The sequence below is a fragment of the Lasioglossum baleicum genome, chromosome 12, assembly GCF_051020765.1.
Source record: "Lasioglossum baleicum chromosome 12, iyLasBale1, whole genome shotgun sequence".
Taxonomy (NCBI): domain Eukaryota; kingdom Metazoa; phylum Arthropoda; class Insecta; order Hymenoptera; family Halictidae; genus Lasioglossum; species Lasioglossum baleicum.
Genome location: NC_134940.1, coordinates 10,640,425 through 10,654,075, shown reverse-complemented (window position 1 = coordinate 10,654,075; position 13,651 = coordinate 10,640,425). Strand labels below are relative to the sequence as shown.

Sequence of the window (13,651 nt, the reverse complement as noted above, 5' to 3'; positions counted from 1 at the left end):
AGTAGTACTCGAATCTTGGAAATCAGAATTGCATAGTAGGTTTTAAGCACTTTCTTGATTAAATTCGTAACTATTCAAGAATAATATTTCATTTACAATACTTGGTTTTATCCTATTTCTTTTTTTATCCATGATATTTCCAATATTTTAAACTCTAAATTTAAAATTTTTTATGTCTTACAATGCCCATAGCTTTTTTATGTGTCGAACCGATTTTAATAAAACTTTCTACATGCACATAACTGACTCAGATTTACAAAATACATGTTTTAAACTTTCATTACAGGCACAGATAAAAAATTTAGAAATCGCGACCTTTACTTTTTCCTCTGCCAGTGCGACCAATAAAAATTAAAAAAAAGAATTATTCACATATTAGCTAGTAAACCAATGTTGAAAAAGTTATTCGTTTTTAAAAGGTGTACGAATACTTTGTACACCAACTTGTTTCCTTTACAAATGGCCACCGATCCAAACGTGTACATTCTCCCCTAGGACGGATGACCATTACTTTTTGTATAAATGACTCTTTCAAAGCAAACATTAAAGTAGAGTGCCGTAAATTAATTAAAATCGAGAGGCAATGTCCAAGAGCGTTTCAAGTGCGACAAAATGGCGCACCACGATGACTCGAATTAACGATTTGCGTGAGCACAACCGCGTCCAGGGCGAATCCGCTCGGTTTTCGCGTACGCACCGCGTTTCCACGATAACTATAGCCGCGACTGCTTCACCGTCGGACAGATTAAAAGACTTAGTTACTTTACCTTCTCTGTAAACGTGAGCGGGCAACGTGATCTCCTCGTCCACGCCGTTGCTAACTTCGCACTTGTACTCCCCGTAATCCTCCAGAGTTATGTCCTCAATCTCCAAATAAGAGCCGATGATCTGATTGTTTTCCCTGAAACCAAGTCGTTAATCTTTTGAGTCGGCGTTCAGCGGACACACAGAGAAGGACAAGAGAGTGAAATAAATAATCCACCATGCCCTCACGTAATCGTTTCTTATTCGCGCCGATCGCGGGAATCAGGGTCTGGGAGCCTCGGTTTCACTGGAATGACGATCCTGTCGATGACAAAAAAATCTTCCTTCCAGTGTAAATACTATCGTTATCACACAATAAAGTGTCGAGAGCCGGCACAATGTTTTCGCGATGAAATCATTGTGGTGGGGATTTTATTGCCTGGGCCCCGAGCAATGCGAATGCGTCCTCGGAAACCTTGACGCGCCGCCATTTTGGTCTGCGAAGGACCGCTGGAGTTTCTGGCCGTTCGAGATTGCGAGTAGAAATATGCAAATACGATTCAATTTTGGTTTCTGCATTCTTCACTGCAATAACCCCACGTAATTTATTCAAATAAATAAATTAGGAAATTGCTACAAAAATTAATATCGGTTTTTTTAAAATACGGTTGATATCCAAGGACTAGGGCCCAACAGGATCAAGGCCCAACTTCATATACAGCATCCGACACCATTTTAAGAGCCGCAGACTCACCGACAGCAACGATCAAGGCAAGAAGCAGCGATTCGCCATAAGATCGCGGCGTTTTTTCGCGGGGATCGAAGGACAGGGGAATACTTATGGCTGGTAATGTACCTAAGAGCACGTAAGAGGGACAGAAAAGCCCGTAGGTTCGATGGGAAGAGGAAAGGCTCGTCGTTCGAGAGCCGGAGGCTGTAAATCTGCCAGCTGGACACCCGTGCCGCGGTGCTTTCGAGAAAATATCACCGTCGTCTCGCGGACCCGATGAAGTCAGCACAGCCTCGCGATGATTTCTCAATTTTCCGTGGAATCCCTTCCGGGCTTCTATCCGGGGGAAAATAATTAATCGTGTTGCGCGTCGGTCTGCTATAAAAACGCGCTGATCTCATCAATTTCCTTTCTTATTACGTTCCTGAATCATTGTTAGTATTTCTATAACGTTTTACTCATCGAGGAATCAAATCATCAGCTTATAAGTAACAGTTCTGCGAACGACGAATTTTTTCCGGGTTCGTTTTATGCGATAAATAATGAATTCATAGGATTTCCGGAAAGTTAATGGAAAATCAATTGATTCGTGTTGTGTGTCATTTTGAACGATTGATGATCATTTTGAATCGTAAATTTGAAATATTTTCGATTCTTGAGGATATTTCGGATTTGTGACAAAAATGGATAAGACTCTTTTTACCAAATGCACTATAAAATTGAGCTCTAAGTGTGACTATGGTGCTCCGGTGCAATATTCGAGGCCAGGTGAGTCGCGAAGCTCTCACGCGCACCGCTGACGGGGGAAAGAGAAAGTCGGCAGGGAAAAAAGGGTCGGAGAGGTCTTGATCGGGGCCGAGCGATTAGTTTACGAGCGAAGGGACGCATCCGAGTGATACCCAGGCAAAATACCAGACGTCCACGGACAGCTGACGGCTCTATAAGCTTAATAAGCCGCGAGATCGCGAGACCTCGACGAAAGAACAGCCGGAGAACGCGATGCTCTCGCGAGGATCGACTGATTTATGACCCTCTATTCCTCGGTCGATCGACGATCCAGAGTGAGCCTTCCTTTCGCTCTCGGCGAGGAATCTTCGACGGGGAGATCGCGAAACTTTGTCGCGGATCGTTTCGCAGGGATCGAGCCAGAAACGGAGCTATGAAACTGAACTCGCTGCGAGGGTGCTGCGCTTGCCTTTCTGGAGTACAGTGTCGGGCAAAAGCTCTCCTTGGAATCTGGTTTCGTCTCGTTAGCGTCGCTTGTCACCGAATTTCATGAATTTATTGCACGATTTTATTGAATCACGTATAAATAAAACTTTTGGCAATGTGATTCTTTGTTGTTATTTGGACAAATGTGAGTGGAACGCTGAAAAGGGTTTTGTTGGAGTCTGGTTTCATTTCTTAGAATTGCTAGTCCGCGAATTTCACGATTTTATTGAACTGCGTGTGGATTATAATTTGATTTTGTACGATTATTTCGCATCAGTCATATAATAGTGGGAAATTATCAAATTAAAATTTAAAATTTAATTTTTTGTTCGGTGTGTGTTTACCATTAAAAAAATCTTTTTACTGTATTATATGATAATACAAATAGACTGTGGATTTTATACATGATAAAAGTGAAAAGATAAAATGGGAAGAAAATTTGGAGAATTAAAAAACAGAGTGTCATGTACCGGTTTCAATTTATTAATATCGTCAAAGAAGATAATCAATTTCTATTTCAAACCGGTTGATCGTAATCAAGATAGAAATCTTCACTTGGTCGTCTGATTATATAAACAAGAAGATCAATCTATGTGGAATGTTGTCGGACAATTAAACCGCTTTCACAATCGGCAGCACATATGCAACGAACAAGCATTGAACAAGCTGAAAAGATCGTTAAACTTCACCAGAAAACTGGAGCATCCACTAGCAACAAACGAGCCAGAAGCTGGTTACATCAAAAACCGAAAAAGCTTCGAAGCTGGTCGGGTCGGTCCGGAGCGGAAGTGGCCGGCGGCGCAATCATCGGGGAAAAATCGTAAACCGTTTACGAGCGGCCCGGTTATTTAGCCTGGGAAACTGTGTAAATCGTGTCGCTGTCGAAATTGAATCCTCCGATTAGGTTTTTTCTTTCTTTTTTTTTTTTTGTTCGTCGAGCGCGCGCGCGTCGATTATCCGCGATCGGTTTTGCGAGCGTCGCGCAAAACGAGTTCGCGTGGAAATCGAGCGGCGCGGCCCTCGTTAATATTTCATTTTCCCTGTCGCTTTTAATTGCGATCCGTGGAGAACGGGGGGTAATTCGACGAGCCGCAACCGCTCGCGTTTTGTCCGCAGGCGGACTGTTCGTTATCGAAGGCGACGGGAATTTTAAATTGACCAACTTCCCGCGCCTCGGATTGACAGCCGCCACCGACGCCGACGCTCGACGTCGCGATACAATTCGACAAGTTTTAATTAAAAGGCCCACGGAAATTCGAAACAACGAGGCGCGCGCGGTCTCGTTATTCCGCGAATTACAATAGCGAATTTACACTCACGCGAATTAAACTGCGGTCGCGGAAACGGAACGCGTGCGATTTCCGATCGCGACGCTTACCGATCGTCTCCGTTGCTTCAATGTTTAACGCTGAACGTACTATCAGATTTTCTATTTCGCAGTTGCTGAATTTAGGTTTTATTGCTGAAACTGGTTTATATATATATTTAATTCGTCCGCACAAGGGTGACTTGAGCTGTTTTTATCCAAGTTTACTCGTTTGTCTAGCTCAGGCATGTTTAACAAGCGCTCTTTGCTCGTGGGAGCACTCTCGGTTTCCTGTGGGAGCAATGCTTTAGAGCAAGTGACATCGGAGGATAAACTAGCGTAGATTATCTGTCTTGATTTCTGTATACAGAGTCTCCCGGGTAGGCGTGGCTTCTTTGCTTGTGATTTTTGCGGAGCTAGTGCCCTTCGGGGCAATCTGTGTGTATGCTTTAAAGTAACATTTCAGAGCAGATAATGTCAGATGAGGAGCTACAATACCAATTTGTTTCCTCTGTATAAAATTGTCCTGAGTGGGCGTGGCTTCGTTGCTCTCAGCTTCGATGGAGCTTGGCCATCGTCCTATAGGGCAATCTATGGCTATGTGTTTCATAGAATAATGCTTTAAATGTAATAGCGTGTCAAGAAATAGCTGGAGACAAACTATTCAAATATACAAGACAGCACTCGGAAATTTGTGTTGAACAACAAAAAAATCAACAAAAAGGGTGGAAAAGAGTGGAAAAGAAACTGGACAAAAACGGTGTCCAATTAAATCCCCGAACGATTCGCATGACCCATTTCCGGTTCTCGACGCCGTTTGATCGTCGCCGAAATAAAATCAAAAGATCGGAGGCGAGGCGGAGTTGGAGTGAGCGGCGGAGGACATTATCGAGCGTTAATTAAGTTTCAATGGACACGGTAACCAATGCCGGAATCAGCGCGTTACGAGGCTGAGCAACCCGAGTTTATTGGTTTCTCTTAATTAAGCAGGGGGGTCCGATGTTGATAGTCTCGGGGGTAGGGGTTAGTGGGGCGCGGGTAGTTGGCAAGCGGGATCATTAGACCCATCGATTTCCCGTCACCTCTTACGGGATTAAAGTCTATCCTGTGGGCCGGGCGATCGTAACGCGGGCCCCTTCTACGAACACTCTATAAATTCCGCGCCGTTAAGTCGATTTAAACTATTTCAATTGATGGGATACTTCGGGACCTTCACCGGCCTCTGTTCTATGAACCGCGCGCGCCCGCGCTCGCGTTCGCGGCGAGCCATCAATCTTCATTCCTGTCGATTGATCTCGAAAGATACGCCCCGACAAGCGGCGCTGCGGCCTAATGAAAAAAAAATCTGGTGGCGAATCGTTCCTCAGAATCGATTGCCGACGCGGAATTGAACGAAGAAGTCGATTTCAATCGCCAAGTTTCGTTTCTAGGGACTCGAGCACTCGGTTCACTACGGACTCAGAGCTGCCAGCTCGCGTTTGACGTTCCTTTCCCGCTTCAAACACGAGAAAACTGTGGACAATATCGGGGATTGCTATCTACTTCGATCTAGTAGCACGGTGATTTTTGCCAGGCTTGGAAATGGCTGACTGACCTACCAGTGGACCTAGAGCGAGCTTCGAGGACCGATTTATCAGTCGATTAAATTTAACCTTTTGCAGTCGGAAGCTATTTTCACTGGAAAATTAAACATTTCTTCCGACCTAGAATAGTTCCACCGTATATGATTTTTTCATTTTATGTGAATAATGGTACTGCAAATTTTTAGTGGTGACTCTGAGTCACCACTCGAGTGCTAAGGGTTAATGGAGATTCCAGTAAAAAATAGTATCCAATACTTGCTTAACGGCGGTGGACGTTCCTATAAATACAAAGGGTGTCTCAAAATGACCAGAAATTTTTATTTATTAATAAAACGTATTATTTATTTGAAAAGTAAGAATGTTTTTATTTTAATATAAGGTACAAACATGGAGGTTATGTGTGGAACACAATATCCGATAAATGGCCGCCTTGTCCCTTGCAAACGTTCACTCTTTTGACGAAATTGCCAATAACATTTTGGCATAATTGAGGACTAATTTCATTAATGGTGCGTCCAATTGCTTCCTAGAGCTCCGGAATGGTCTGTGGATCATTGGCATACACTTTTCCTTTCAGAAAACCCCAAAGAAAGAAGTCCAATGGCGTCAAATCGCACGATGATGCGTTATAATGACCGAAAGATGAGCGGACTTTTCGAATCGTCTCTGCAAAATTCTCACCATTTTTGTAGTGAATTTTCACAATTTCTATGCGTTGCCCCACCGTGCAATTCTCCATGACTAAACCTCGATACTTTCTGATGCCAGTTGTCAAAGATCAGTACTCTATGTTAGCTACAAAAAAAAGAATGGCGTGTAATTTAAAATGTCAGGTCATTTTGAGACACCCTCCTTATTAGCAATTGCAAATTGAATGACAATTTTGCTACTCTGGGTCGAAATAAACTCAGGTGCCCCTGACGGTTAAGCTTCAACTAAAACCACTTAGAAAACCTACTTAGAAAAATCATATTGAACGTCTACATCTTTTATCACAATCCAAACTTCGCGGTATCAGCGCCATAAAAGTTGAACTTGGTCTAGAAGCCCGCGAAATTCAAAGGTCGAGTCTGAACGCGCTGAAAAAACCGACTGTATTCTGCGAAATTTGTAATAACGACTGGCAGAAAATGGTAAAAATGTGTTAATCGGTTCGATTCACGGACGATCGGTTCTTGCTCAGCAATTACGCGGGAACGTGATTCGATTAAATACGATCATGGGAACGTGTAGAAAAAGCGGCGCCTTTCAATGGAGATCGACACGGAAATCGGCGAATTTCCAAGCAGATGTCACCGAGGGCTAGTCGGATATCACGTTCCAGCTGGATTTTAATCGTTCGGACAACAAAAGACCGAATCGCAAACACCGCGCGCGCGCGCGCGCTCGCCATACCGGCGAAGCGATTTTAGCCGCGATTAAGCGATCTTTCGCGATGCGTGAACACAGAGAGCACGGAATTTCCCCCGGCGAAAAATGATTATTCGCGGCACGCGGGAAGGATCCGTGCCGTTTTCTCTGTTTGCAATCGTTGCGACGCGATCGGTTGGATTGCTCGTGATAAAACTTGATTGGATTGGTTCGACGTAAAAGGATCATGTTTTATTCACCGGCAAATAAAAAAGGATCGACGGTAATCGACTAGATTCGACTAATCGACGGAGTGCGGGTGTTTATGCGTCTCCCGTGGGGAATCTCGCGATACGAACGGTCGCAGGAATCGTGAAGAATTGTATTCGAATTTATATTTCACTGCGCGGTGTTGTATGTCCAAACACGATGGTATATATACTGCTTAGTTGTTATTTTTCGTACCGCGGTGGAAATTTACGTAAATATATGACTCGAGGGATGCGGGAATTTTTTCAGATAAAAATTATGAAACGTAAATTGAAATTTTGTGGACTTTTTGATGTGGATATTTCGGCAAGCTGTATGATTTTTTCCTAGTGAAAATATCGATTCGATGTAAGGGAGACTGTTCTCTGTGATAAAATTTGGACGATCACGTAATGGTTAATTAAAAAGGATACAATTAGCTAGATGAGAACAGGAGAGAAAAATTAATCGTTCATGTAGTTTAAACATTCAGCTATCGGTTATGGTAACTTTTATCCAGAAATTGTGTCGGGTGTTCATTTTACATTGAAAACACGCCTGCAGGGCGTAGTTAAGGAGCAACACGAACGACGCCAATGGCAAAGCTCAATGTGTGTATAGTATAAATTAGTGTACAAGGCATCAAATAATCATAACACAAGACAATTTTCATTGTCACAATATTTTGTTGCGTCCGTGTTGCGCAATCAACGTGCGACATTTTTCGAGGAAAATCTTCGCCGATCTGAACGGTTATAATAAAATAATAAAAGTAGGATACGGTGGAGAAAGGAGTCGTTTACTTCGCAGAAGCTTGGGAAACCGCGTCTGTAGCGAAAGGATTAAAGCGGCCGCGATACGCCAGCTCCTTGCGGAATCGATATTTCAGCGGATACGGGGACAACGCGGATCCGCGCGCATTGTTCCCGAATTTCCTCTGTCGAGCGGGTCGTTAAAGGTTCGGGATTTCTTGGAACCGGTCCAACGACTTCCGGTCCCCAGGTGCGCTTCCTCTATTTGCATGGAACGGGCACACGCCAGCATGAAAACTCGCTGCGCAACGCGATATGTATTCGAAAACAGTTAAGCCAGCAGCCCGGTTTCCTTCTGTTTCGCGAATCCGTTTCGGATGGTTACCGGGATGTCGCTTCCGGTTCGTCGACTTCGAGCTTTCACATCTTAGAAAGCACGATGGAACCGATTAAACGGAAGAAAGCTGCGTGCGTCTTGTCGGCGGGGATCTGCCCGTGACAGCCATCCGGTATCTCCGATCGAAATTTTTCAATGGACGTCTCTCGCCGACGACGTCCCTTCGCAATCTGCATCCGAATGCTGCATCCGAACGCTAATCAATGCGATCCTATCCGGATTCTGTCGCCAATCTCCTGAGGAATTGCGAGATCTCCACGTAACAATGGCGGTGCTGGATGTCAGCGATTGGTGGAGCGGTTTCGTAAAAATGTTTCAAAATGTTAGATTGTGAGGGGGCAGAGATTAAAACAGTTTTTCAGCCCACTGTGTGTGACGCAATAACTAAAAAACAACTTTTTGAAAACCACGCTTATATTACAATGCACTAAACAGGAGAAAATAATTTTCTTAGACATTAGTGACTATAAATAAAAACGCGGAGCGCTAAATTATATTGACGTAATCTTCGTGCGCGCACCACGCTTTTATTTATAGTCACTAATGTCTAAAAAAATTATTTTCTCTTTTTTTAGTGTATTTTAATATAAGCGTGGCTTTTAAAAAGTTTCTTTTTTTATATATTTCTTTATTTTCCACTTTTTAGTCTTTTTTAAATGGAACGCAAGATATAGTAATACTGTATGAAAATACGTTACATAGAATGAGGGGATGACTTCGAGAGATGACGTCTCTTGATGGAGTCCGAAATTGTCCCAAATGGTACTGAGCTATGTTTAAAGTTTCAAGGTTAGCTCATCGGGAAGTGGTTTAAAATTCGATTACAAGATTTGGCGCATACAACAACGACAACTCGGCAAGCTAATATAAGCGTGGTAACAAAGCTAGAGATTGTTAGCTTTTCTGTTTGATTACATATCTGCTTCGTTTCGAAATCAACCAATTCCCAGCGAATCCAATTCGGGCCTCCCGCGCGGGCCCGACTAGGAAGTAACACTAGGGGGGGATGAAAAAAATGATTGGTCCAACAGGACCGAATCGTTGCCAACGCATTCATCGGCCTCGGCTAGATATTCAAGCCCCGTTCGTTCCCCGAGGAATGGCATTATTCGAGAGCCGGACAGCCCCGGAATTAACTTTCCGAGCCATTATGTCACCGGGCCATTAATATTGATTCCGGTTCCGGTTCCGGTGGATTAACCCGCCGAGAAAATCAACAGAACCGTCTTTCCCGCGTTCGTTTTGTTCATACAGATTCCGACGGATTGCGCTGTCCACTGTTTTCACTGTAAACTCTCTCCCGGGCTGTCGGTGAAAAACCGACTGAATTATTCTGTTTGCCAGGCGAGATATTGCGGCCCGCGACTTGTCTTATGATTCATCGTGTTAAAAACAACGGCAATTAGTCTTTGTTATAGGTGTGTCGGCCGGGCTGCTGTTTTCGATGCGGGTTCCGCGGCTGCGGACTTTTCCGAATGCTGGGAAACGCGATTATTAATCAAACCAGCGGTTTCCTTTCGTTTTTCGAGTGAGAAATTTGTTGGATGATAATTGCGCTGCGGATTTTATGCGTTTGTAACGACGTGGATGCAATTAAAAATGGTGAAAAGATTACTATTTCTATTATGTACAACTTACTGAAATTATTAAAGGACCGAATTAAAATCATATTTTTATTTTGCATGTATTTGTGAAATGGTTTTGCGTATGTATTTGCAGTCTGGTTAATTTTGGAGATTATACGGTGCATACTGGGAATATTTATTGCTTCAGTTCCAGAGTTATGGAATGAATAACGTGCAACTTATTTTCAGATGGACTAGCAAATTAACCTATTTTTGCAGTGATTGGTAGTTTTAAGGGAAGTGTGCTTGAAAAGACGCGGTTTAATGTTGCACCATTCTCAGATTTACAGAACAAATAATCTCCAATTTATTTCAGAAAGAATCATAAATTTCAAATTTTTCAGTAATATTTTTAATGGTAGTTTGAATGTTTAATGCTGTGTTTAATATCGAAAAACTGTTTAATATCGCACCACTCTCAGATATATACATAGAACGAATGTGTACGAGGGTGCAGTGTGCTGGAATTTTGAAAAATGTCTCCGGGCCGCGTCCATAAAGAGAAAATACTCCAGTTAAATGGCCTCTCGATCAAAATCCGAAGGACCGTCGCGTATCGACAGTGATTTCACCGCGTTAAATCCGGTTCATGACGTTTTGTCAATAGCGGGGTAGGATTACGCGAGAGTTTCTGCTACCACGGTTGGCTGTTTTCATTGCAAACTTCGACTACCGTGAAAAAGCAAGCTGAAAAAACATCTGTATTACAGTAAAAATGCAGAGAATAGGTTCAAACGTAAGGTCCATCCTTTGATCAACTCCGTCGAACATTTTCATCGTTGTTAGTTAACATTGTCCATGAAAAATCACTCGAACAACTCGAACGCGCGCGATCGCAGAATTTCCGTGTCGACAAGTCTCTCGATGGCGATCCACGTGATCTCTATGCTGGCCAGTGATTTAACCACGTTCCCGTTGGGTCCCATTAACCGGTGAAATCTCGTGGACACGTGACGAGCGTGTCGGTGCACGTGAAACAGAGAGAAATCGCGTCGGAGACACTTAATCTGCGCCTGGCCCGTGCCTACGCACGCGAAACCGTCTACGCGGTGGAAACTTAATCTGGCCTGATTCACCCGGCTGGAATTTGACAGACGAGATCCGTCTGTAGACAGTGAGAAAGAGAGAGAAAGAGAGGGAGAGAGCGAGAGAGAGAGAGAGAGAGTGTCAGAGAGTACGAGGGAGAAAGAGATAGAGCACCGTCATCGCGGATTACAATGTGCCGTTTAATTATTCCGAGCCGGCACGCCGACAGGAAATTGCGTCACGCGCATTGTCCTCCGAGCCGGGTCGCGACGACGACTCGCGTTTCTAGAGTCCTTCATCCCGGAGAGGATTCCCTAACCCGCTTTTCAAAGTACCCGCTGCGCGAGCACGGATTCTCATCAGTTATCTCCCCTGCTCTCGATGCCTCTCTTCCTTTATTTACTTGTCCGTTTTAATTATTGGGCGCGAATATCCCCGTTTATCTCACTTGTCACCCGTGCAGATATCTAGATGGCACAGTTGACAAAAAATTTACCGATTCACTCGAACTTCATATGCAGTGCTGATTTATCTCACTGTAAGATCGGACCGAACGACTTCGATTTCTTCGAGATGTTAGAATTAGTTTGCCAACGTGAAAATATTGTTTTCAGAAAATTGCAATTGGTCACAGTTGACAAAAAAATGACCGATTCACGCGAACTTCATATGCGGTACTGATTTATCTCACTTCGATATTTTCGTGATGTTAGGATTAGTTCGCCAGCGTAAAAAGCTTTTTTGAAAAAATTTGCCATTGGTCAGAATCACGGAGAAAACTGTCAAGGTTGTTTTCTGCTACTTGTTTATTTGGACTTGTCAATTAAAGACGCGTATGCTTCCACAGTGTAGTTACAGGTAATCCAACGGATCCCTGCATGTGAACAGGCAGGGGCTGATTTCGGCCGTTCGTTGACACCATTGATGATTACATGGCGCACGGTGCTGATCCTTCGAATTCTATGGGATCGCCGAGCCGAAATCCAACCGCGTGCCGGAATCGATCGAGCCGGCCGATAATACGCTAATTTAATCGAGTAAATTGCGCCGTCGCGGCGCACGCTCCCATCGGCTCGCGAAATCAAATTAGCGAAACGGTCAAATGTTAATTAATCAGTTTGTCGCGGGGCTATCGCTGCGTTCCGCGAGCGACTGCGAACCTCCTCGCGGTATCCCCGGTATTCTAATCAACGTCGAATCATCTTCCACTAAAAACACGTCAAGTAAAAAATAGTAAAAATATTAGAAGCTTTAATTCTTGCTACAATTCTTTACAGAAAAAGCATGATTTTGCAACCTCTATTTTACGTAATATGTATTTAGTCTGCGTAAAAATCCCTAACACAATTACGGAATAATTAGAAAAAGAAACGAAAAAGAATTTATTTAACTGAGCCTCTCGCAGCACGATGGACGCTTGATTTGCCCGATCGAATATTTTACACCAACGCCAGCATTCCCATCAACCACCCGTAGATCCGCCATTTCGCAGCTCCAACCCCCATTTCCGGGATGCCTTCGCAGCACCCTCTGTCTCTGGCGTATTCTATTTCCGTTTTCAAATTACTGCAACGTTCCTCGAGAGCCCTGCTGTGCTCTCTGTTTCAAGTCCGCGCGAAATTTTCATTGCATCCAGTTCTACCCGTCGACTTTCGGCTTGGAAAGCGCGAAACTTGGCCCCGATTATAATCGAGACGGAATCGCGAGAATTCGAGGAACACAGGCTTGATAAGACTATCGATATCCGAGCGTATTACGCAGCCCTCGACGGGGAACAATGGCACGACGTCGAACAAAAGCTGGTTTCCGATGAACTTCGAGAAGTTCGCTCTGGAGCTGCATCTGAGCTGTGTTCCTCAATCTTTTTCGCTCGTACATTTGCTTTTCAATTATTTCACTGCGAATCTTTATGCAGATTGTTCATTCTTTCTGTAATACGTGACTTTTATTATTTGTCGACATGTTGGCGACATTTTTCCGATTAAAATGAACCCAAACACGACACAGTTCGGATTTCATAACCTTCATTATCCGATCCTCTTTCAAAAATGAATTAGAGGGTCGCGAACTGCAGCATTGATTTTTATGAATAGGAGAATTAATTTTTCTGTCGATTGAAAAATTGTTATGATTCAATGTAACATTGTATTTTGAACACTCGTGTTCTTCTAGATTACGTTTACACTCGAGTTCGGATAATCGAGTTCTCACTGTTTTTCGAAACGCGATCAGCATTACGAAACAAACGCACTGCAAAGGAGCTGACAGTCGCAGCTTGTATTTCAATGGTGCAACTTAATTACCGGCAGTCTTGCTAACAAACTCGTCGAAGTTTGTTCATCTGTCCGTAAATTAGAAACGTTATAAAAGGTACAGTCTGGCAAAGGTATCGCACCGATAATACCGAGAAACATCCGTTCGTTTGTTTGATAAACAATGAACGATTGCTTTTTTCAGCCGAGAAAGACGCGCGCGCGACCCGCCGTGCTCGAGCAACAGAATGGAAACGGCGCAACAATAACCATAAAACGACAAGCCGATTTACTTTACTTCGTCCGGAGACTATGCGCGTTGCAGGCGGTCAAACATTTTCCCGTCACAGATCGCGAGCTGACAAACGACGAGCCTTTTGTAAAACGCGGAGCTTTCGCTTCGACAAATCGACCTGCTCACACTG

At 43.7% G+C, this 13,651-nt stretch overlaps 1 protein-coding gene across 1 annotated transcript in view; it reads right to left on the bottom strand.

Annotated features, from left to right (window-relative positions):
- LOC143214553 (interleukin-1 receptor accessory protein-like 1-B) overlaps nucleotides 1-13,651 on the bottom strand; it is a 187,021-nt gene that overhangs the window by 20,520 nt on the left and 152,850 nt on the right. The window contains exon 4 of the mRNA XM_076435766.1: nucleotides 768-901. Within this exon, the coding sequence (XP_076291881.1) occupies nucleotides 768-901 (134 nt within the window). The remainder of the gene's footprint in view (nucleotides 1-767; nucleotides 902-13,651) is intronic.